The sequence below is a fragment of the Benincasa hispida genome, chromosome 6, assembly GCF_009727055.1.
Source record: "Benincasa hispida cultivar B227 chromosome 6, ASM972705v1, whole genome shotgun sequence".
Taxonomy (NCBI): Eukaryota; Viridiplantae; Streptophyta; class Magnoliopsida; order Cucurbitales; family Cucurbitaceae; genus Benincasa; species Benincasa hispida.
Window position 1 is genome coordinate 22,943,072 of NC_052354.1, and position 25,388 is coordinate 22,968,459.

Below are 25,388 nucleotides of genomic sequence, written 5' to 3' on the forward strand. Positions count from 1 at the left end.
CATTAAATTGACAAGTTAACACACTAATTAAAAAATTGACAAATTGACACATTAAAATCGCATAAAGCGTGGATATGATATTGACACTTATTGCAACTAGATGTGCATCAATAGATACCATCGAAAAGTCAGTATTTGCATCATTGTATAGTAGCGACAAGGGTCATGAAAAAAAAAATTATAAAACGCATTAATCCCTCCTTATGTTATTTATCTGAAACAAAGTGTAGTGCACCCTTATTGAATAAATTGAAGCAAAAATTAAATTATTCTTGTTGGTTATGTGTGGAAAGTGTGGGGTCAAGGGGAGGTTTGGGGCTTGTTTGAAATGAAGAGGCGCAAGTAGAGCTTTGTTCCTATTCAAGAATAGTCGTGTTTGGAGGTTCATGAGGCTATATGGCTATCTTGATTCATCGCAATGACAACAATATTGCGATATCTTTTAATTTTGACTATTCGACGTGGGATGTGGGTAGTGATCTAAATGAAATCCTTTGTAATAAGGAGAAAAAGGATTGTCATTCCTTGATTTCAAATTTCTGTTCGGTGATGAGTGAGTGTTCTCTCCGAGACCTAGATTACAACATGAGTAAGTTTACCTGGTACGACTTTCTAGCCCTTTTTCCAAATTAAATCTACATTGAGCTAAATTAGACAATAGGCCAATCGAGAGTTCATCAATGAGATTGTTAGGAAAAAAAATAAAAAAAGATTTGGCAATGGAGATGGAAGAGAGAGAGAGAGGATCAAGAGGAACAAGAGAGAGGAAATGAGAAACAAACACAAAGGTCCAAGAAATTTTTTTTCCATGCAACTTGCAAAATCTCTATAATTTGTTTTTATATTAAATTCAAAGATTTTTTTTATAGGTTCATGCCATCAATCCTCCTTTACTTTTTCTACTTATGGCATTCTCTTATAAATGAAAGATTGATCTTGCTCATATGTACTTTCTTTGATCTTCTTTCTTGTCGGATTCTCTAGGGGATAACTAAAAAAAAAGTATATACCCCAGACTCGTGATTCCTTTCACTAATTGTCGGATTCTCTGGCTAGGATGGATGCAAAAGTCTCTCCCTGCTCTTTCTTACTTACTTACTAATTGGCTTTTTCTCTATGGGCATATTCCTTTCACTAGAGGAATTTGCCCTACCTATCCCAACAAGTCCTACTAGCCACCTATTCTATTCTTGGAAACTTGTAGCCCATTTGATAACGTTTTCATTTACTATTTCTTGTTTCTCGTTCTCCATTTCTTGTTTTCCATTTCTTCTTTTTTGAGAACAAGAAACAAAACTACGTTTCATAGCCATTCCTATTTCTTGTTTCTTAAAAAAAAAAACAAAAACATAAATTTGTTTAATAATTATTTCTTGTTTCATGTTTCCTATTTTTTTTCTTGATTTTTCTTTTTTTTTTAACAACATAATATTTTAAAAAAAAAAAAAGAATATATGTGATACATTCAACATAAAAAATATAGAATTTTTTTTTTTTGAAATAATGTTTTTTTAATAAACAATGACAAAAATAGGGTTGGAGGGAAAGTATTCAAAAAAATAGGTTTTTGAGAAAGTATGACAAAACTAGTGTAGTGGAATCGTGTACCCGGTAAACGATTACCATATGGCATATGTGTACCAGGTACACGAGTACCATTTAATCCAGTCAGCTGACCACATCGGCTGACTGGTTGACCGGTCAAGTGAACTCGTGTACCCGATATACGATTCACTTATATTTTTTTTTCTTTTTTTTAAACTTAATTATATAACTTAATTCCTTAATTATTACTTATAATTATTTTTTTAATTGTTAAACTTAATTATTAAATTGATTTTTTCATTATTAAACTTAATTATATATTTAATCTACAATGAAAACATCTTGCACTCATATTTTAAAAAAAAATACCATGATATTAAAGAATATTTACAATTAGTTTTTTAATTTACAATTTGAAAATGATACAATGTGGGATTTAAGAATTTTTTTTTTAAATAATGTTTTTTTTAATAAATAATGACAAAAATAGGGTTGAGGGGAAAGTATTCCCAAAAATAAGTGTTTAAATCGTGTACCGGGTATACAATTACACCTTAATCGTGTACAAGCCTTAAATCGTGTACCGGATACACAAGTACCTAGCACGCCCAATCTGGCGTGGCAGTCATGCAGGTTTGACTGAAGGAATCGTGTACCGAGTATACGATTACCCTAAGTCGTGTACACGGTACACGACTTCCTCGCATTAAAAACTCCGCCCGCCCCTTTTTCTTCCTCACCGAGACTGCCACTTCTTCTTCCGCACCGAGACCAATGATTTCTTCCTCTATTTTGCTTTCTACTTTCCAAAATCCCGTTGATTTTCCTCACCGAGGCCTCCATTTCACCGAAATCTTCCAAAATTTCGATTTTGCTCGATTTTCAGTCCTCCATTTGATCCTCACCGAATCCTCCATTGTAGGAGTCATGTTGCTCGATTTTCATACCTTTTTGGCTGCCAATTTTTGCTCGTTTTCTGTGGTATATTTCTTTCTCTAGTTGGACTGATCTGTATTTATGGATATGTTTTTGCATGTTTTTGGGCTGAGTTTATTTTAAACTTAATTTATATATAGTTGATGTATGATTTAGTTTACGTATGTTTTTGGGCTGATCTTATATTTTTTTTATTTGTTTGGATTGATTTAAACTTAGAAATCTTATATGTATTTGTTTGGTTGATCTTATATGTATATGTTTGTAGATCTTAAATCTTAGATCTTATATTTGTTTATTTGTTTGGGATGATTTAAATATATAATTTATAAATCTTAGATTTGGTCTAATTTAAATATATAATATTTAGATCTTATATGTTAAATTTAGAAATTAGAGTTAGTTGGGTTGACATATTAATATATTTTTTGTCAACTATAACATTTGAAAAAAAAACATAATAAATATGTCGATGCGTCCTAAAGATTTAGTAATTCTTGAACTTTGAACCTAGAAATGATGGAGATAGTGACATTGACATTGAAGTTTATGAATTATTTGGAAACGACAGTAATAGTGAACATGATTTTGAGTTGGTACCGTCGGAAATGTTGACCAAATAGATTGGGAAATAAAAAATTCAATGTGTGAACTAGGGTCTACTTTGGAAGAAAGGAATGTAGGAGTAGATAACTGTAAAAGAATGTTGTTTAATACAAAGAAGATTTACAGTTTGTTGTAAAAAAATATTATGTGACAGAACACTACAAAATTGTCGTAGTGGAATCAAATCAGGATCATTGGTATATTAAATATAAATCATGGAGTGACGATTGTGCTTGGAGGCTATAGGCATGTCAGTGCAAAACTCATAGAACACTCATGTTTGTTTTCAGAATTGACACAGGATCATTCACAGCTGGATTCCAATTTCATGAGTATCAAAATTTGTACCTATGGCCCTACTTCAAGAGCCATTAAAAAACAATATGGTTATAATATCAATTATAGACGGTTGTGGCAAGCCAAAAGAAAAGCGTTAATTGCTGTGTTTCGAAGCTTCCGTATTGGCTGAGTGTTGTTGTTCATTACAATCCAGATTGGTTTTTCTGCCAGGTACGACTATTTTTGGACGAGTTTTTTTGGTCTTTTGGTCCTACAAGAGAAGGGTTTTACCATTGTAGGCCATTAATCTAGATTGATAGAACTCATCTCTACAGAAAGTATAAGGGAAAATTATTGACAGTCGTATCTATCGATGCAAACGGACATATATTTTCCCTCTCAGTGGCCTGATTTGGTTTGGTTCGATTTTGGTGTAAAATTGAACATAATAGTTTGTATTTAGAGAAAACAATAAATTATCAGTTTGGTTAGAATTTTTGCTATCGTAGAAGGCGAGAATTCGTCTAGTTGGTCATGATTTTTGTGGACATTGCGTGAATATGTTACCCAAAGAAAGGGTATTTGCTTGATTTCTGACAGACATAAGGACATTCTTACTGCAATTAATAATAAAGAAATTGGTTGGAGTGAACCCGTACCACCGATATTGTCTTCATCATGTTGCCAATAATTTCAATACAAAATACAAATCAAAGCAACTAAAAAATTTGGTGTTTAAGGCCGAAAATCAACACCAAAGGCGTAAGTTCATTCGGTGCATGAAAGAATTGAAACCATTGCACCCTGAATGTTTTGAATTATTTTCAAACATTGACTTGGAAAAATAGACACAGTCACATGACGATTGGTACCGCTATGGGTGGATGACCAGCAATGCAGCTGAATGCATGAACGGCGTTTTCAAATGTGCTAGAATGTTACCAATTACTTCTTTCGCACAATATTGTATTTTGAACGCGGGAGACAAGAAATTAGTGAAACACTCGATCATGGGGACATATATACAGAATATGCCCTAAAGAAACTGAAGAGGTGGGAAAAACGTACGGTGACATCCATTAACAGGGAAAGTCAAACTTTCGAGGTACAAACTGGCATAAGTATGATTTCTCCCTACAAAGAACAGCACACCCAAGTTTAGCTTGAAAGAAGGGACATGTTCTTGCAATAAGTGGGAATCATTCCATGCTCTCATGTAATTGCGGTTTGTAATTACATGCATATGACATACCTACCACTTATTGATGAATGCTACAAATTGTCCAATTTCAAGCGTTGTTATGAAGGTCGTTTCCATCCAATTCAACACACCCAAATTATTGGCCAAAATTATCCTTTACAGAAGTTCGTTCAAATGCGGACTTACTTAGAGAACAAGGTCAACCAAAAAGTACGCGCATTCATAATGAAATGGATTGGAGAGAAGCAAGCCAAAAAGTGTGATGTACAATTTGTAAAAGAGAAGGAAATAACAGATGCACTTGTCCACACCGTACGCTGGATGCTTCGTCGTCTTTGAGTCATTAGGTATATTTTTTTTTTTTTTGTATATTTCATGTATTTGTATTCTTTATGTAATTATATTTTTCATTTATTTGTATACTTTATGTATTTATATTTCTCATTTATTTGTATATTTCATGTATTTGTATTCTTTATGTATTTATAATGATTTTATATAATAAATTTATGTAATAAATTTATTTTATGTAATTGTATTTTTTTATGTACTTTTTATGTACTTTTATATCATGGATTCTGTTATGTAATATAATTTGAACTTTTTTAGTAATAGAGTCTGGTCCTTTTAATCCTGTACAATTGTACCAACAAAACACGCATCGGGATAGTTCTTCCAAGTGTTGAGTTATCAGAGAAGGGAGGCGACTGCACAACATACTATCCCATTGGATCACCACATTATTCCATATGTTCTGCTCTAGTTGAGTGCTGGAGACCAGAGACTCACATATTTCACCTGCCCTATGGAGAATGTACGATTACGTTGCAAGATGTTGCCGTACAATTTGGGTTACGAATGGACGGGGAACCACTGACAGGCTCACAACAGTATGACTGGAAGAACGTTTGTGAAAAGCTCTTAGACGTTCTACTAGAAGATCTGAAGGGATCAAAATTGAGTACCCCTTGGTTGGCGTCCCAATTTCCCAAATTACCTCTCGATGTCAACGACATCAGCGTACGTAGGTACGCACGAGCATACATCCTACAACTTATTGGAGGATTTTTATTTGCCGACAAGTCAAATACTCTGGTGCATCTCATGTTCCTCTAATTATTGTCTGATTTCAAGCACGCTGGTACGTACTCATGGGGTGGTGCATGTCTTATATGGTTGTACAGAGAACTTTGTCAGACTTCCAATGCACAAGTGTTGGAAATAGCGGGGCCAGTGATACTTTATGTAATTGTAAATTAATTGTAATACATCCTGCAACATAAGATATAAATTAATTGTATTTTTATAGACCCTAGTTCACACGTTGAATTTGTCATTTCCTAATCTATTTGGGTGAACATTTCCAACGGTACCAACTCAAGATCATGTTCACCACTTCCAAATAATTCATCAACTTCAACGTCAATGTCACTATCTCCATCATTCAAGAATTACTAAATCTTTAGGACCCATCGACATATTTTTTATGTTTTTTTCAACTGTTATAGTTGACAAAAAAAAAATATGTTGATAACCCAACAAACTCTAATTTCTAAATTTAACATATAAGATCTAAATATTATATATTTAAATCAGACTAAATCTAAATTTTATAAATTATATATTTAAATCAGCCCAAACAAATAAACAAATATAAGATTTGAGATTTGAGATCTACAAACATATACATATAAGATCAGCCCAACAAATACATATAAGATTTCTAAGTTTAAATCAATCCAAACAAATAAAAAAAATATAAGATCAACCCAAAAACATACATAAATTAAATCTTACATAAACTAAGTTTAAAATAAACTCAGCCCAAAAACATGCAAAAACATACATATAAATACCCAACTAGAGAAAGAAATATACCACATAAACGAGCAAAAATCAACAGCCAAAAAGGTATGAAAATCGAGCAACACGACCACTATAATGGAGGATTCGGTGAGGATCAAATGGAGGACTGAAAATCGAGCAAAATCGAAATTTTGGAAGATTTCGGTGAAATGGAGGCCTTGATGAGGAAAATCAACGAGATTTTGGAAAGTAGAAAACAAAATAGGGGAAGAAATCGTTGGTCTCGATGAGGAAGAAAAAGTGGCAGTCTCGGTGAGGAAGAAGAAGGGGCGAGCGGAGTTTTTAATGCGAGGAAGTCGTGTACCCGATACACGATTTAGAGTAATCGTGTACTCGATACACGATTCCTTCAATCAGACCTGCATGACTACCACGCTAGACTGGACGTGCCAAGTGGTCAGATACTGTATCCGATACACGATTAAGGTGTAATCATGTACCCGGTACACGATTTAAACACTTATTTTTTAGAATACTTTCACCTCAACCCTATTTTTGTCATTATTTATTAAAACAACATTATTTTTAAAAAAAAAATCAAAAATATATTATCAAAAGTTTGTAATTTAATACAAGTCTCGATGAAAACCAAATATAATTACAAAGTTGTCTCACATCCTTCATATGTTACCCAAATTTGATCAACATTGTCTCTAAGTTGAGTCGTTTGTCTTAAATGATGTCAAATCAAATCCAACTTAATTATATTATTATGTAAATGTCATGGTTGTAAAATATTAAAGTTAAACTAAATGAATGTCTTAGTCAGCCAGATTTATATATTGTAAAATTTTACACGGTTTTAGATCTACTAAAAATATTAGAATTAAAATAATATATAAACACACATATTGTAAAACTTAACACTCAAAAGTTAAAATATAAAAAAAAATAAATTAATATACATTGAAAATTAAAATAATATATCTCTAAATATTGAAAAAAAATTAATTCAAAATTAAAATAAAATATAAATATAGAATACTTATTTTTGTAAATAGTAAAATTAATAAATATAATATAATATAATATAAAAGATGAAAATAAATATAAAAGAAAAAATAACAAAAAATGTTGGGAGTTGAAATTTTAAAATAATAAATAACAATATACATATTGAAAACTAAAATAATATATAAATCTAAATATTAAAGAATTTTAAAATTCAAAATTAAAATAAAATATAAATATTGGAGAATTATTTTTGTTAAAAAAAAAAAAAAAAAAAAAAAAAAAAAAAAAAAGCCGATCGATGTGGTAATCGAAATCAACAACTGGGAGAAGGAAGACATTAGACAATAACCTTGGGCGCCTCATGCCAAACCACCAAAGATGAGGACACTTACTTAAGGGAACGACAAAATTGAAATTAAAATAGAAATAGAACTAGAAATAGGAATAGGAGGAATTAATTTTTATTATTTTAAGTTTAACCCTTTCCTCAAATTTAAAAACAAGAAACAAAAATAGTTATCAAATAAATCCATTTCTTAAAAAGTGAAAAACAGGAACAAAAAATAAAAAACGAAAATATTATCAAACGGAACCTTAGAAATCAAAATGGTCAATTTCAAACATCAAAGAATAAATGCACCTATACTTCAAAACTCAAAAAATAAAAAATATATTTTTTCCAAAAATAAAAAACATATGTTCACTACATTTTTATTTTCATATGCATTAGAGATTAACTAAAACAAAATATATGATTAAATTTAAAATTTACCATAAAAATTTGTATATTAAAGATTTTTTAAATACGGGCATTCCACGTGTTTAATTAGCAATAAGAAAAAATACAGACTACAAATTTTTTAACATTGTGATAATATAACTTTAAAACAACCCATTTGGCTAAAAAAAAATTCCTAATTCATTCCTTGAAATAGACCTTATAGACCAATCAATTTTGAGCTCCAATAACAATTAATTAATTAGTTAACTATAATTATTAAATTAGAAAGTATTCTACTATAAACTACACTCCAGTACACTAAAAATGAATTATAAATCCAAGAATATAATCATAATCATAAATAACTTATTCTATCCTTTAATAAAATGTCTCGTGACTAAAACCAGACAAAATTATCATTTTGCCCATAAACTCTAATACACTACAAATCAATCTTTTTGGAACACATCTTTCGTATCATGTTGTCCCAAATCTCGACCCAAAATACTTGAAGGAGTTACTTATTACTTTCCTCTATTGAGTGAAAACTAAATTTCTTATATTGCGTAGAATTGTTTCCAAATAGCCATTTAAATATGTTTGCCAAAGTAGTAGACTTGTAGAATGTGTTGGGAATAACATTGCTAATACCACGAGAATAAGTAGAAAAATAATAAAGAAATTTAAAAAAAAAATTATTAAACCTTAAGATACAAGAATTTCCGTGGAGAGCTCCTAAGCTAGAGAAATACCACGACCCACCAGAAAGAAATCTAACATATGAAACGTGTTGCAATCACACAATAAGTCCCTTTACGGTCTCAATTATAAGAACATTCTCTCAAAACTTTGTACCACTCACACCCTTTTCTTGCTCTCAAACTAGAGCATATATAAAGAAAATTTAACTACTTTTATAGTGTTGAAATCCATCAATTCTTTGAACATTTTAGATGTGGGATAATTGTAGCACACATAAAAAGGTCATGGGTTCAATTCACCGTTGGCCATCTACCTAGGATCTAATATCCTAGAGTTTTCTTGATACCCAAATGTTGTAAAGTCAAACAGGTTGTCCCGTGAGATTAGTCAAGGTGCACATAAATTAACCTGAATACTCGTGGATACCAAAAATAACACTTCTAATATTTTACTAAAACCAAAGAGAATCAAAGAACAGTTGTATTCACTCTCACCGAGATCAAAACATCCACAAAAATACGAGTTTCTTATAACCATTCAAGATTTAGATCAAATACATAATCCTCCTATTTTGTTTCCGTTTTCTGTAACGACATTACAAGAAATTTAAAAATACATCACACAATTCAATTTTATGCAAATCACACTGCATATGCAAAATTTAGATATGAAACATTTATAAAATAAATTGTATTAACAATGTTACTAGGTAGGCTATTGTTCCCAAGCTCATCCCGGTACTATTATATAGATCATCCAAGTTACTACTTTTAAACTAGGTCTTTCCCTTGTGCATATATACATAGTTTAAAAACACTTCATGCGCATTTTACTAGTACGGTATTAGACAATATCACAGCGAATGAAGCTATTCAATTAGCTAGTCTAAAATATAGTAGTCATAGAAGAAGCTGCTAAGATTACTGGCAATATTCAATGAGGGAAAGTGTGGTAAGCACATTAAGAAAAGAGTGGATTACGTTACTGTCCGCACCAAGAAGAAAGTAGCAAAAACATGTGAATTAACCTTAAAGCCAGTCAAGGCCAAGTGACATGCTTTGCTGTGCCCAAAGAGGACAATGGAGCATCATCTACCACCAAACATTTGCTAAGAGAAGAAAAACTAAGACAAAGTGAGTGAACGGAGGGTCAAAAATGTGAGTGACCCAAGTCTCATATTTAACTAGATAAGGAAAATATCATAGATAATATTAAGTGAGGACAACTATCTTCAATGGTGTGAAACTTCTTGGATGGAACGAACAGCAAAGCTATGAGAGCTTTTGTGTCCAAAGTGGACAACATTATACCATTGTGGAGATATGTGGAGGTTTGTTGTCCTTCACACGTGAGTGCATATCGATAGATTTTTTTTTCTCTTTTGTACAATAGGAAGTGGGAGATTTTGAAGTACAAACTTCTTGGTCGCTAACATATCTATATGTCAATTAAGTGCATATCAATAAGTTAATTTGAGTGAGTGAGGATGTTGAGAATCCACAAAACGTTTTATGTTTGGTCAGTTTCGAATGGGCAAATATAGGCTTGAAATCACATAAATGTTATAGAAAAAGAATGCAACAAATCGAGTTTGAATAACTCCTCGCTACTTTGGATGTTTGTGCCTACCAAAGATAATATATAACGTCTTAGAAAGTACTTTATGGAGGCATGGCATTAGGTCTTGGCCAGCCTAGGGAAAATAATGGAGCATGAGTGAACTATCCAATTGCACATGCCTAAGTCATGCATCATTGAGATGAGTGGGCCTTAAGGGTCTTGTTTTGGGGATGGAAACCTTGAGAACAGTGCACGCTACAATTATTCTGCTTTCCATGGATCCAATTTTATAAGGCATAGCTAACTTATTAAGGCAAAGTGAATTCACTAAGGCATATAGTAACTTATTAAGGCAAAGTGAACTCACTGAGGCATATAGTAACTTATTAAGGCAAAGTACTCAAGCTATGAGCTACACACGAAGTATAGAAAAGCCACAATCTAGTGTAAGATACCAAGAAAAGAATATTAGTATCGTATTAATAAGGGATATAAGGATAATTAGATAGGAAGTTAATTGTTGAATGTTGCTATAAATAGGAGGGTGTGAGTGAGGGAAGGTAGAAATTCTGTGGACTGGTCTAGGTAGCATACTCAAGAGAGAGGTCCCGAGTGCCTTGAACTTAATCTTATTAGGAGGGTATCCTCACACATACAAAACAATGTACTTATATAAATGCAGTGTGCAAGATCAAATATCGATCTCAGCATGCATAGTTTCAAATATAGACAAGTCACAACATTGAACAATCTTGGTATATGGTAGGACCATGAAACGTTACATTGCATTTGACTATGTCCAAAAAGAGAATGCAGCACTTGCTGTTCTTGGCATTGAAAAAAGGGGGGGAAATTGGACTGAAACAAGTGATCTGTCCCAAAAAAATTTTGAGGACATTCCATTTGCACCTTCCACTTTTGTATGTGATGGGATGGAATAAAAATGGAGTCTAAATTTTTGTAATAGGAGAATGAAATCGAAAATTGTGAAAAGAGAGGGATTTAAAGATGGGAAATGATCTGTAACCAAAAAAATAATAGTAATAATCAGATCAGCTCACACTGACTCGCTTTCATGAACTTTTCTTTTGGGATCAAGTCACTGTCATTCCACTTTGACCCTTCCCTTTATGTAGGGTAGGGAGCCCCTAAATCCAACTACCATTTTTCTTTTCTTTTTCAAATATCCATTTAATATTGTCTTATGGAAACTAAATCCAAAAGAAAAATATAAAACGTTCCCCATCCAAAACATGAAGATCGTTTGATAAAAGTGTCGTTTTTAATTTTTTTTTTTTTTTTTTTAAATGAATGCTTATCTCTTCACTATAGTGAGTATGTCTTCACCTTTCTTAAAGTCACATTTGAATAATACTGAATTTTTAAAACAAAAACTGTTTTTTTAAAGTTTTGTTTGATAATCTATGAATTTTAGATTTTAAAAAATTAATCTTATAGGCATTTCGATGATGTTTGGAACATTAAGTTGAGTAATAAATATGTTGGAGTTAGGTGTGTGTTTGAGGTGTAGAGTTGTAAGATAAAATTTCTCTATAAATGTGCAAAATAGAGAAAGAGGATAATATAAAATTTCTCGATAAATGTGTAAATTTCAATAGTATTTACTATTTAGTATTAAATTTGAGTGATTTAACAATTTATGAAGTTAGTGAGTCAAACATCCTTTAGATTTCTTTGTTTTGTTAAGACTTTAAATGCTTTTGTTTTATAGAAAATATGAAAATCAGTGCAGAGTAATTAGGATGGAATAAACACAATTCTCAAACATTAAGAATCAAAGCCAAATAGTTATTAAACAAAATCTTAGTTTTCAAATTTCTAACTTAGATTTTGAAAATGTTTTAAAATGTAAAAAAAAAAAAAAAACAAAAGAAAAAAAACATATAAGTAAAAGTTATATCATATAAGCTTAGTTTAAAAAAAGAAAAAAGAAAAAGAAGAATAAAATGATAATCAAACAGTAACCAAAATTATTGCAAGGTTTGGTTAAAAAAATCTAAATTCCAAATTTGATTTATTCATATAAATAATAGGAAGAAAAAGAAGATCATGAAAGTGAAAAGGATAATAGAAAATGTTTTAGAGTGATTTAAAGAAGAATAATGTAATGATGGGGATTATGATTAGGTGCGGGAGAAACCAACAAAAGCAAGTTTAAAAACCCCATATGGACAGAAATGCAGACCAGAAAGCAACATCTCATTTTAACTCTTTTGCTTTTAATTGGAGAATGAAAAAGTAAAGCAGGAGAGAGAATATTTCACCAGCACTTCCATAAGCATAACATCAACATCCAAGCCAAAACGACACAGTTTTGCTTCTACATTGACCAGTCAGCCTTCGTTCGGAGACAGCCATTGTGCCCACTAAATTTTGAATAAAGCCTGGAACTTCTGCTTTAGAATGTTCCAAAAATCCAACTTGCATGTGGCATCGACCACTGTAAACATTGTTCACGAATAAAAATATACAAATATTTATATTTCATGTTGTTCCTTCACCTATCAATTTTTTTTGCTTGTTCAATGCTCGTTTTCAACCTACGTGGCTTCAATACATGCTCATTCTAACATTCTGGTACGCATAATTGAAATTATGCTATTAATTTGTTCAAAACAAAACAAAGATAGAGGAAAGTGGTTACTTTTTAAAATTCAAAAAATAAAATAAAAAATTTAGAAGGTCAGATGCTAAGTTATCAAAGTTTAGGAACCAAATTAAAATATCATTAATTTTGAAACAAAAATATCATTTTGAAAGTTTAGAAATCAAATTAAAATTTGATCGAAAGTTTAGGTCCCGTTTAGTAACCATTTTATTTTTTATTTTTACTTTTAAAAATTCAGCCTATATCATCTACATTTTTCTTACCATGATTTGCATCTTTCTTAAGTATGGTACAATTGTTCAATTCTTAGCCAAATTTCAAAAACAAAAACAACTTTTTGAAAGCTACTTTTTTTAGTTCTCAAAATCTGGCTTTGTTTTTTAAACCATAGATAAAATGTAGATAACAAAAGAAGAAATTTAGAGGTGGAAGTAGTGTCCATAGACATTAAATGAGGCCTTAAAGACCAAAATGCGATTTAAACTTGAAATATATATAGAGACAAAGATGTTGTACCTTCAAATGCAAGAGCGACAAAGGTTAACTCGCACAAGAGACAGGGTATAAAGAAATAAACATTAATTAAATAGAAGTATAAACTAATGGCTTGGCAACTCAAAGGAATAATTTATACAAAGAAAAAAAAAGTGCATAATAAAATCTCATTTAACAAACAATAAACAGAGTGTTGTTTTAGTTGCATGGGGAAGAGTGCTTGGAATTCAAAAGTGGAACTGCGTAAGGAAATCTTAAAATGGCCCAAAGCAAGCGTTTGTTTCTTTTGGTAACTATTCTTTTGGGGGCTGAACTGTAACCCTCTTCTTTTTTTTCTTTGGCTCTGTTGTGTATGTCTGATTATAATAATATCAGTTTTATGGTTGGCCCATTTCTTCTTCTCTGCCTCCTTAGTACTTCTTTCTTATTCAACCCCATTTCAAAAGAAAGCTAACCATCGATAATCCCCTTTTCTTAATAGCAAAGGAAGGTTAAATTACACAAATAGCCCTGAAAGAAATGGAAGCACAGATTCTATTTTATAATTTTAGAACTAACTAGAGTGAAAAATTGGACCAAAATGGGTTAACTAGTTATAGTGTTTAAGATTCCAAGTGGGATATGAACTAGCGAGAAAATTCTTGCTATGTTGGGAGTACAAAAATTCCTTTTACCTGAATAGATGTATTCAAATGGATGGTGTGTTTATGAATGAGGAGTTGGGCAAAGCACAAGGAGCTTGGTGTTTGGCATTTTAAAGTGGATAAAAAAGGGGGAAAAAAAGGTAATAGATAGAGATATGAAGAAATAAAATAGGAAAAAAGATGCTTGGCTTCTCAGAGGCATTGTTCCAATAAACATCTTTATTTATCCTTATAAGATTCTTGGATAGCAGCCTTAGATTTGCAGGCTTATGATTTGAATGAATCTAAAATCGGTCTAGATGTTTGAGGGCCCAACTCTGCTTTATGCTTTAAAGTCACTTCCAAAACCAATGACAGATAAATAACAGCCTTGTGTGTCTACTACAGGAATCAAACTACCACAGAAGCAAAACAGAACAAAAAAAGAGGGGAAAAAAAACCAACATATCTATCCTCTTTCTCCCTCTTTTTGCTTCATTGTAGAAGCCATGGTTTTTAGCATACACAGAGTACTTGTTGTCCTTCTCATGTGTGTTGTTGCACTTTTAGCTGTTAAACCAGATCGGGCTTGTGCTTTGAGAAGCATAGACCTTGCTCTAAGACCAAGCCGCCATATTCTTGTTGAAGATTCAAGGGTGGAAGAAATGAACGTGAAAAGGAATTCACTACCACGAAACAAAAAGTTCGATCCAAATCGATCAAGCAAAAGAAGGGTTCGACGAGGATCGGATCCTATCCACAACAGGTCTTAGTTCATTTCTTTTGTTTGCTGAAGGAACCCACAAGTTTGACATCAATAGAAGGAAAGAAACAGAGAAAGGTTCAGGCCACAGCAGAGGAAGAAACACCAGCAACAATCTGGTTTCTCCGATGGTTGGTTGGTTTGATCATTTATCCCCAATTGATAACAATTCTGTTTTTAGTTTCTTGTTTTTGAAAATTATGCTTGAATTTTCACAATTTCCTTGGTATATTTTTTCAACCTCCTTAAAAAAATATTTGAATTATAAACCAAATTTTAAAACAAATGCAAATTCTTTATTAGAAAAAAAAAATAGTTTTCAAATTTGGCTTAGATTTTGAAAACGTTTCTAAAGAGTGGGAAACAAAACAAAGAAGAGAAAGTGGTATTTATAAGCTTATTTTCAAAAACAGAAAATTAAAAGCAAAATGATTATCAGATGGGTTTAATGTTTTGTTTTCAGAGTTTTGTTCTTGAGATGTGTATAGTGAAGCTTACTAGAGGAAGTCCACCACTATGACCTCCACACTGAAACTTGAAGTGCAGTCACAAATTTAGCAGTAAAAAGATCACAGAGATGAATGACAAAAAGAGTTGAGTTGCTCGACAAAGTATCACTGAATTTCTTTTGAAGTGAGGGTTGTTTTGAATCTGTTTGGAACTTCATGTTCAAGTTTCTGGTTGCAACGAGATTCTTTTGTAATCGTAATCCATCAGCTAGCTCTTAACAAAGCTTATTATTAACTTAGTTCATCTTCTATGGATACTATTTTGGGAAATTAAACAGAAGTTGTCTCCTGTCTTCCCAGAAATTGATCAGTTTCACTCAAATCTGCACACAATCAATTACCCATCTGCCTACTGTGGAGCCTAGTGAATCTGTACAACTCAACATGTGGCCTTGCCTTTTGCATTTTAGCTTTTTCTTTATAAATTGTGGGTTTCAAAGCTTTGAGATGAACATAAGGAAGTGTAATGACTAAAGCATCTTGATGTTATGAACTGTGAACAAGTGTCTAAAAGTGTAATGATTAAAGCATTTTGATGTCATGAGAAACTGTGAAGAAGAGTATTTTTTGTTGTTTGTGTTAACCAAGAAGAAAAATTTTGCACATCATAATCATGGTTGACCAAGTACTGATCATTTGCGATCCAATGTAAGTGCAGAGAAATGAAACAATGGTGCAGAAGGTAAAAAAGGGGGCATGCATATGCATTCTGAGTATCTGACTGAAATTTGGGAATTTGAAAAAAAAATACAAACAAATTCAAGTGGAAAACAAAACCAAATCTCAAGAACAAGTGAACAACGAAGAGTATTTCCTATTTCGTACCTGAAGCTCCTCTGTCATCGAAATGGGGACTGGCAATCCCAAAATCGCAACTTGCCGACGATGTCGCACTTCCAATTAGGGCAATGCCGGTTTGTGCGGCCCATCAGTATATTGGGCTTTTCAATTCACAGTCGATTGCATGTCTAACAATCTATTATTAAAGATAAATTGAAGTGAAAAAAAAAAGGGTCTATTTTTAGGATTTTCTGAAACATGTCTAAATGTTTAAATGAGTGTTTATTTGTTTGTTGTTTTCTTCTTATTTTTCCCTCCAACTACCCTGACGTCTACCCATGGATCATCTCCTTTTTTTTCGCTTGATTTAAAAACAGATTATGAATTATTAGGTTTTACTTTCTTTTTTAATTTTGAGGTTTATTGACCACAAATACAAGGTCATTTTGAAAAATGGCCATGCTAAGAAAAATTCATCATTTTTCCTTTCGCAGATTTGAAGACCCTTTTAGAAGATTAGAAGATTTTCTAAAGCTTTTGTAGTTAGAAACTCTAGAGATGATCTAAAGTAGAAGTTAGAGACTCTAGAGGAAACTTTTAGAAACAAACGATTTTCAAACCCAAGCATTATTTTGAGAAGAAGTTTCAATGTCCTCTGGATAAATTCACATTCGAGAATAAGTTGTAAAGCCCTCAAGATAAATTTATCTTGAAAGAGAAAGGATTAGAAAATAATTATTAAGAATAGTACTACACCCGCATACACATCAATACAAATTCAAGTTCTGACATGTATCAAATTTCTTTTATTGAAATCTTTAGTGAACAATTTAAAATTTGTCATGTCTACAAACTATTTATTTGTATGGTATATTTGAAAACATGACAATAAATTTTGCTACACATTATAATTATATTTTTTGATGATGATGTATTTGATAAATTTAAAGAGTTATTGTGTAAGATTCCGAGTGTTCGTAATTTAAAATTCATTATTTTTGTAATATTTGAGGACATTTTTATTAATTTTGAAATTTGATTTTTGTTTAAAGAAAAATTTGGATTTTATGTCGCATTAATTTGATATTTTAAGTTAATGTCAAAAATTGATATTTTATTGGGAGAATTGATTTAATTTTGAAATTTGGGTTGTAAAGAGGAAAAGGAAAGAATTTTAAGCTAGAGTTTGAGAAACGAAGATCTTTGGTAACTTTCATTGTAAACATTCTCAAATAGGCTTTTTTCTTATATATATGTATGTATGTATGTATGTATGTATGTATGTATGTATGTATGTATGTATGTATGTATGTATGTATGTATGTATGTATTTGGGCTTTAAAGAATAAAATAAAATTTAAACTAAATAAAGTTTTCTTTTATTTTCTTTTCTTTTTTCTTTTAAGTTACTCTCTCCCTCTCTCTTTCGATTTGCACGCAACCCCCTCTTCTCGAAACCCTTTCCTTGCTCAAGCGTCATCACCGTTTGCGTCGCTCGCCCTCCTTCACGCCGTTTGTTTGCGCCGACCTTCTCGCTCGCCAGTCGCTCAGTTGTCGCCTTCGTCTGCGTCGCCCAGCCTTTCCTTCGCCGTCAGAAAACTGCGTTGCACCTCTCCATTTGTATCCAAGGAGGAATGCGTCTGAAAACAGGGGCCAACCTGCGAGCTCATTTCAAGGAGGCCCAAGTCGTCAACAGTAATAGGATAGAGTATTTTCCACCACTCGACATGAGCCCGAGAAGTCCAACACAATTGTGACAGGTACGCTTCTCATCTTGGGACATTATGCATTAGTTTTGTTTAATTCTGGTTTATCGCACTCATTCATATCTTTAATATTTGTAAAGCATGCCATGTTAGGATCATAACCCTTATAATATGCCCTGTTAGTTTCCACTCCATCAGGAGAAATCATGTTAGCCACTAAAAAGATCAGAACCCTTACATATGCCCTTACGGTATAGGCATTATGAGTTCATCGTAATATCGTTTGGTTTGACAAATGCTCTAGCGGGATTTATGGACCTAATGAATAGAGTGTTCAAGGAATTCCTCGACACTTTTATGATAATTTCATTGATGATATCTTGGTTTATTTCAAGATCTAGGCAGAACATAAGGAGCATTTATGAAATGTTTGGGAGACTTTTAGGGCGAATAAGCTATATGCCAAGTTTTCTAAATGTGAGTTTTGGTTGAGGCAGGTGTCCTTTTTGGGACATGTGGTGTCAAATGAAGGAGTTTCCATGGATCCCGTAAAGATTGAAGTAGTTACGAGTTGGCCCCATCCAACCACATACAGTGTGGTGTGAAGTTTCTTGGGGTTAGCAGGTTACTACCGGCGGTTTGTGAAGGGTTTTTCTCATATAGCCACTCCCTTGACTCAGTTGACTAGGAAGGGAGCTTCTTTTGTCTGGAGTGAGGCTTATGAGGATAGTTTCCAGGATCTCAAGCAAAAGTTAGTTTCAGCCCCCATTCTTACAGTACCAGACGAATCAGGTGGTTTCGTCATTTACAGTGACGCCTCCAAGAAAGGATCGAGGTGTGTGCTAATGCAATAGGGAAAAGTAGTTGCGTATGCCTCTCATCAACTGAAGAATCATGAACAAAATTATCCCACCCACGATTTGGAATTGGCAGCAGTGGTTTTTGCCTTAAATATCTGTAGACATTATTTATATGGAGAGAAGATACAGATTTTTACCGACCACAAGAGTTTAAAATATTTCTTCACTCAAAAGGATTTAAACATGAGACAACATGGGTGGTTAGAACTAGTGAAGGATTATGATTATGAGTTTTTGTACCACCCAGGAAAGGCAAATGTAGTGGCAGATGCTTTAAGCAAAAAGGTAGTTCATTCAACAACCCTTATTACCAGACAGAATCGATTAAGCAAGGATCTTGAGTGGGCTGAGATTGCAGTAGTAGTGGGGGAAGTCACAACACAGTTGGCACAGTTATCAATGCAGTCGAGTTTAAGACATAGGATTATATTGATGCTCAGCAGAGTGATCCTTACCTAGTTGAGAAAGTTCGCAAGGCGGAGTCATGACAGGGTGGTGAGTTATATGTATCCGCGGAGGATGGTCTTCTCTATCAAGGGCATTTATGCGTGCCCACAAACAATAATGATTTGTTGTTGGAAGCTCATAATTCCCCATTATCGATGCATCCTGGTAGTACTAAGATGTACAAAGACTTGAAGCGTTGCTACTGGTGGAATGACATGAAAAAGGAGATAGCTGCGTTTGTCAGTAAGTGCTTGGTGTGTCAGCAAGTGAAAGCCTCAAGGTATAAGCCAGTAGGCTTGTTGCAGCCCTTAAGTGTACCAGAGTGGAAATGGAAGCACATGTTTATGGATTTCATTGTGGGGTTGCCCCAAATAGTAAAGAGTTTCACCGTAATCTGGGTTGTAGTACACAAGCTCACTAAATTAGGAATTCTCGGTAAATAAGTGGGCACAAATATACCTGAAAGAGGTGGTGAGATTGCACGGGGTACCTGTGTCCCTTGTGTCAGACAGAGATCTTCATTTTACATCCAACTTTTGGAAGAGTCTTCAAACAGCATTGGGTACTCAGCTGGATTTTAGTACATTTTTTCACCCACGGACTAACGGGCAGACATAACGTTTGAACCAGATCTTAGAAGATATGTTATGTGTCACAATCGCACTTTCAGAAACTTCACTTAGCATTTGTGCAACACTTGTTCCCACTCACAAACAAGTCGACCAATTCGAAAACGAAACGTCAATGACACACCAGGTGCCTCTTGCAACTTCCACCCCCATTTTAGAGAAAATGGGTTTGGAGAAAAGGGCTTTCGCAAACGTTTTGAATGTATGAATAGAGAAGAAAAAGATTGTAGTAGGCTAGAAAGCAATAAACAACAACGACGACTTTATAGCATACCACTCTGAGTATGGGGAAGTGATGGTTAGTCTTATCCTCATTTAGTGCATTATGAACAAAAATAGATCTGTCACCCTTGCCTATGGAAATGGGTGAATGGTCACTCACTAAGAAAAATACATATAAAACCAACTACCTAACAAAAGGAAATATATAGAATGAAAGCATAGTAAAAAGAGGTGGAGAGGGACATGTGGCCATGGGCAATACGCCCCTAGACAAGTATGACCGTGACATTCTCCCTCACTCAATTGGTTAATGTCCCCGTCAACCGACTTTACTCAAACTCAGCATATTGTTGAGTAAGCCTTTGAAGTATTCCACACGCTCCCAACAAACTTTTCTGTCTTGGAGGCTTTCTCCACTTCTTTTGAACTCTTCCTAGCTTGGTCATGGTCTTTCAGTTATGTCGTTTATTCCAACAAGTCTCTTGCTGGCTTCTTCTCCTACCATTCTCTTCGTCGTGGCATGCAGACGAGCATCCGATTTAATTTTTCACCTTTATGCATTATCCAACTCAAACCTTGAACTCTAGACGGTCCGAATTAACAAAAACATGAAAACCGAAACGAAACAAACTCGAAGTCCAGCCAAACATGCAAGATATGAAAACAGAAATGAAAACCGTGTCGATCGAGTATTGAGTAACATGGAAGCGCATATCAAGGAACTTGAGGCAGAGATAGTCGAGTTTTGAGTGAATGATGCCAAAATACAAATAAGGAGAAGAATGTTACCTGATGTAGAGATAGTCAAGTTTCAAGTGAATGATGCCAAAATACAAACAAGGAGAATAATGTTACCTGATGCAGAGATAGTTGAGTTTCGAGTGTAGAGGTGTTGTCGTCGAAGGATATACAATCAGATGAATAGAGAAAATAGTCTGAGCTCGTTAGAAGTGGTGAAATAATGGACTTCAAATGCCTTCAAACGGGTTAAGAATTCAAAGTAATTGAGTATAAAATAATCGAGCATCAAGTATGACGTGGATATGATCAAGTATACATGTGTAGATTGCAGCCGTATCGAGTGACTATGAAGTTGGTTATCGAGTGACCATGCATTGAGAAACGTGTAACGAGCCATCGAGGATTGAGTAAATTCGTATTGACAGGCACACTGGGGTGCATCTCAGGGGTAAATCGATAAAATCACATGCTTATGACGTAAGCAGAAGACGACTTTCTATTACTTTGTTTACAGGTGACCATTTTTCATTTGGACTTCCCAAATGAGGCCATTTGTACAAAAACCCACCACCCTTTAGTCCCTTTACTTTTTTGAAGTACACATCTCACTTAGGAGTTATTTGTCCCTTTTTTTTTTCCAATAAAGACTAAAGAAAAAAAAAAAGAAAAAAAAAACATGTTTTGATTAAATAGTTTCATACTGGCTTTTTCAATTTATTTTAAAAAGCAGTATTCTTCTAATTAACCTTTTTTATTACTTGAAGTTTGACAAACACTGTCCCTTACTTTCTTCAAAATATAGACAAAAATGATTAATCATACCATATTTTGAGTTAGTTTGGAGTGATTTAAATGCTTAAAATATGTTTTTAAGTAACACCTTAAAAAGTCATTTCAAACATATCATCAATTATCTTCAATAAAAATAAGTCATAGTAAAAACTAACTAAATCCCTTCTCGAACATAGTTAAGTTAATTAAGTCATATGTAAAATGATTAAAATGTCAAATGTTCAAATTTTCATTTTCTCATATTGAATTGAACTCAAATAAAAAAAATAGATAAATTAAAATTATGATTCAAGTATACAAACAATAAAAGTAGTTACTAATTCTTTTTGCAGTCCACGCATTTGTCTAATCACAGTTTGTCACGTGACAAACTCTTTTTTCCTCTTTTCATAAGCGCCACTAAATTTTTCTACTATGTAATTGGAATGAAAAAGATAGAATGCACCAAATATTCCTATTTAGAAAATGATTGTTTTTAAATATAAAAAAATGAGCCAACATATTTACAAATGTAATAAGATATCACTGTCTATTAGTAATAGACAATAATAAATATTTATCCGAATCTATCCATTATACTAACAGAGAGTGAAGTTTGGTTATATTTCAAAATATTTGAAGAAATAATTATCCATTTAAAAATGTCATGAGTTAGAGTTGTATTCAAAGTTTGACACATGGGTAGGCGAGGAAACAGAGGGGAATTTGGATTTTATTTTATTGTTTATTCTTTCAGTACTGGCATTTTGGATCATTGATATCATCGGTCAACGGAAATACAAAAATACGAAAAAGAATATAATAAAAATAAAATTATAAATATTGTTCAAACAAATTTAAAAAACCGTCATTCGGGTTTTTCCCCTAAGTCAAGGATTATTGTAATTTAAAAAATTGTGAATTAGCGATTGCTTTCCTGTTTCCTTCAGGAAAAAAAAAAAAAAAAAAAAAGAAAGAAAAATCTCTCTTCCTGTAAACCAGAGTGGGAAGGTTATTCCCGATTTCCTTCCCAAACGCCCTGCGAATTTCTGATTTGGGGATTTATGGTTTTCTCTTCCAATCTCTGAAATCTCTATCAATGGAATTCACTATCTCCGATGATTTGTTGGGTACTTTCGTCCCGATTTTCGTTTATTGGTTCTATTCTGGGATATACGTGCTTCTCGGTTTCTTCGAGAATTACCGATTGCACTCCAAAACAGACGAGGATGAGAAGAACTTGGTTTCAAAATCTACTGTTGTTCGGGGCGTTCTCTTTCAACAAATCATTCAGGCTATCGTCGCCATCATCCTCTTTAAGGTTAGTTTCTTGTTTTGTTTCTTTTCTTTTATCAGTTTTGCAATTCATAATCACCGTCCTTTCCCGGCTTTGTCAATATTATTGTAATTAAGCTCATTTCTGATCCTAATTGTTGCTGAAACTTGCCCTAGAAAATTTTAACTGAGATTGTTTTTTTTGCTCGTAGACTTTGGTGAAACTCTTAGTCTGATCTTCTTGAAATTTCCTCAGTATAGTAGCTCTGTGTGGTGTATGTTGATTATAGTCTTACTAGCCTAGATACAATTCATTGTAGGTTTTGTTGTTTGTGGACCTATGGAGTTTGACAAAATCAAATTTATAACTCCGCTTCTGTTTTCATGTGTTTTTTTTATTTTGATTTAGAAAAGAACAGACTAGACTACTAGATGTGGGGGGGGGGNGGGGGGGGGGGGGGAAGTGAAGCTATGTCATAATTGACCTATTATCAAATTTCGGTTTCTTATAGTTATAACTATTGTATATCTTAAAGAATATTTGTTGCTTATTTTGGTAAAGTGAAATTGCTATTTCGAATTGATGAAACAAAGATCGAAAAATTTCACATCAAAATAATTTAGATGGCAATTGGAAAATGTTAATTTGGTTCAAGAATAAGGAGTTAATGATTCAAGTTAGGAAGTCGAAAGACAAAATCTCGCTGTTAGCTTTTGACTGTAAGTATTTTTTATATTGGACACTACAACAAAGACTTTTGGTGATACCTTACTTCTTCGTAGATATGGACAAAATTTTAGGCTATGACTCCTTTTTCATAGTTAAATTGTCTATGACATCCTTTTTCTGTTTTGTTTGAAAATTAGATTCTACTTCCTTTAACTATATTATCCTTTGGATACTATTTATTTTAGGTTACATATTTATTCACAACGTTTAGTACCAATCCCATTTTGTGTTCTGCATCGGCACTTGGTAGGATGTCACCGACTTAGGCAAACAAAAAATTTTGGACTTCCCTTTAATCTTGTTGTGTGTTGAATGTATTTGCTGCAATGTTGTTGCTATTGCTTCAAAGCCGTCTAGTTCCTTTTTTTTGAGTCCCATGCTAAATGAGATGCAGAACGGTAGTTTAGTGGATGTCCATGTAAAATATTATAGAGTGAACTAAAACTATCATTATTATTAACCTCATTCAAATGTTGCTAAATGAATTATTTGGGTTCGTCCCTGTGGTTTAAGTAGCAAATCCTGAACACAAATGTTTTGAGCTTATGAGCTCAAACTAAGATGCCACCTATTCAGGACATCCTTAGAAATTCATTATAGTTGTCTCATGAGATTGTTCAAGATGTATGTATACTTGCTCAGACACTCCCAGTTCTTGAAAGAGAGAGAAAAAAAGGGAATCAATGTTAACTCTAGCATAACTCATTGATATCTAGTTTGCCTCTGAATTTATGATTGCGTTTTGTTATGTTCAGGTGACTGGAAATGATGATGGGAGCAATGCAGTTCCAAAATCGTGGCCAATGGTTGTTTTGCAATTTTTAACCGCGATGTTCGTTCTGGACACGTGGCAGTACTTTGCTCACAGATACATGCATCATAACAAGTTTCTGTACAAACATATTCATTCACAGCACCATAGGCTTGTTGTTCCATATGCATTTGGGGCTTTGTATAATCATCCTGTGGAAGGTCTACTGCTTGACACAGTTGGTGGGGCGTTATCATTTCTAGCATCTGGTATGACTCCTAGAGTCTCCATCTTCTTCTTTTCCTTTGCGACTATTAAGACGGTAGACGATCACTGTGGATTATGGCTGCCTGGTAATCTCTTCCACATCATATTTGGCAACAATACTGCGTATCACGACGTCCATCATCAGCTATATGGCAGCAAGTTTAACTTTTCACAGCCCTTCTTTGTTACATGGGATAGAATACTTGGTACGTATATGCCTTACTCCTTGGAGAAAAGAGCAGGCGGCGGCTTTGAAGCACGGCCAAAGATTGAATAAATACTGTAAGCAGCAATCAGTTGCTTATATTATATTATTTGTATCCCACAACTATATAATTTGTATATTACTCCTATTGTTCCTTTTCCCCCTCCATTTTCCCTCTCTTCCCTAACGTAGTTTTGAAACATGAGTTAAAGATGAGCTAGGTTGTGTTTTGATATATATCTTTTTTAATTTTTAATTTTTTTTTCCATTTTACTCAAAATCATTGCGATGACTTTTCAATAGTTGATCCAATCCAACCGATAGCTTCTTGTCTTTGTTAGAAGGTCGTCATAAATGATGGATAGGTTGATAATGCAATGGGATCAAGCAAATAAACGTTGTGTTTTTTTTCTTAAATAATAATCTCTAGCTTTCTGGCAAACAAATCAAAACAAAGCCCACAAGATAAAACTACATAAAAATAAAGACACAAACCACAGGGAGAAAACCAGAGAAAAGAACCCAAAATCTCACAAACTAGGGACAACGACAAAACAAAGAATAAAGATAAAAAAAAAAGAAATATTTGTAAACATACTAGATAAGACCAAGAAG

General features: G+C 33.2%; 1 protein-coding gene and 1 long non-coding RNA gene across 2 annotated transcripts; one reads left to right on the plus strand and one right to left on the minus strand.

Annotated features, from left to right (window-relative positions):
* Nucleotides 1-11,672: 11,672 nt before the first annotated feature.
* On the minus strand, nucleotides 11,673-16,571 carry LOC120079787. The gene is made up of 2 exons (XR_005482349.1): nucleotides 16,215-16,571; nucleotides 11,673-12,831 (listed from the first exon to the last, which is right to left on the minus strand). It is a non-coding gene; the product is annotated as an uncharacterized LOC120079787 (long non-coding RNA).
* Nucleotides 16,572-22,431: 5,860 nt separating this feature from the next.
* On the plus strand, nucleotides 22,432-25,033 carry LOC120079365 (sphinganine C4-monooxygenase 1-like). Its single transcript, XM_039033528.1, has 2 exons — nucleotides 22,432-22,866; nucleotides 24,306-25,033. The coding sequence occupies exons 1-2, from the start codon at nucleotides 22,645-22,647 to the stop codon at nucleotides 24,843-24,845; spliced, it is 762 nt and encodes a 253-aa protein (XP_038889456.1). The 5' UTR covers nucleotides 22,432-22,644; the 3' UTR covers nucleotides 24,846-25,033.
* Nucleotides 25,034-25,388: the final 355 nt, after the last annotated feature.

Excerpts from the sequence above, each read along its gene's own strand:
- LOC120079365 (XM_039033528.1), top strand. The coding sequence starts at position 22,645 with ATGGAATTCACTATCTCCGATGATTTGTTGGGTACTTTCGTCCCGATT. Across the intron at positions 22,867-24,305 it reads TCGCCATCATCCTCTTTAAG|GTGACTGGAAATGATGATGG; the intron begins GTTAGTTTCTTG and ends TGTTATGTTCAG.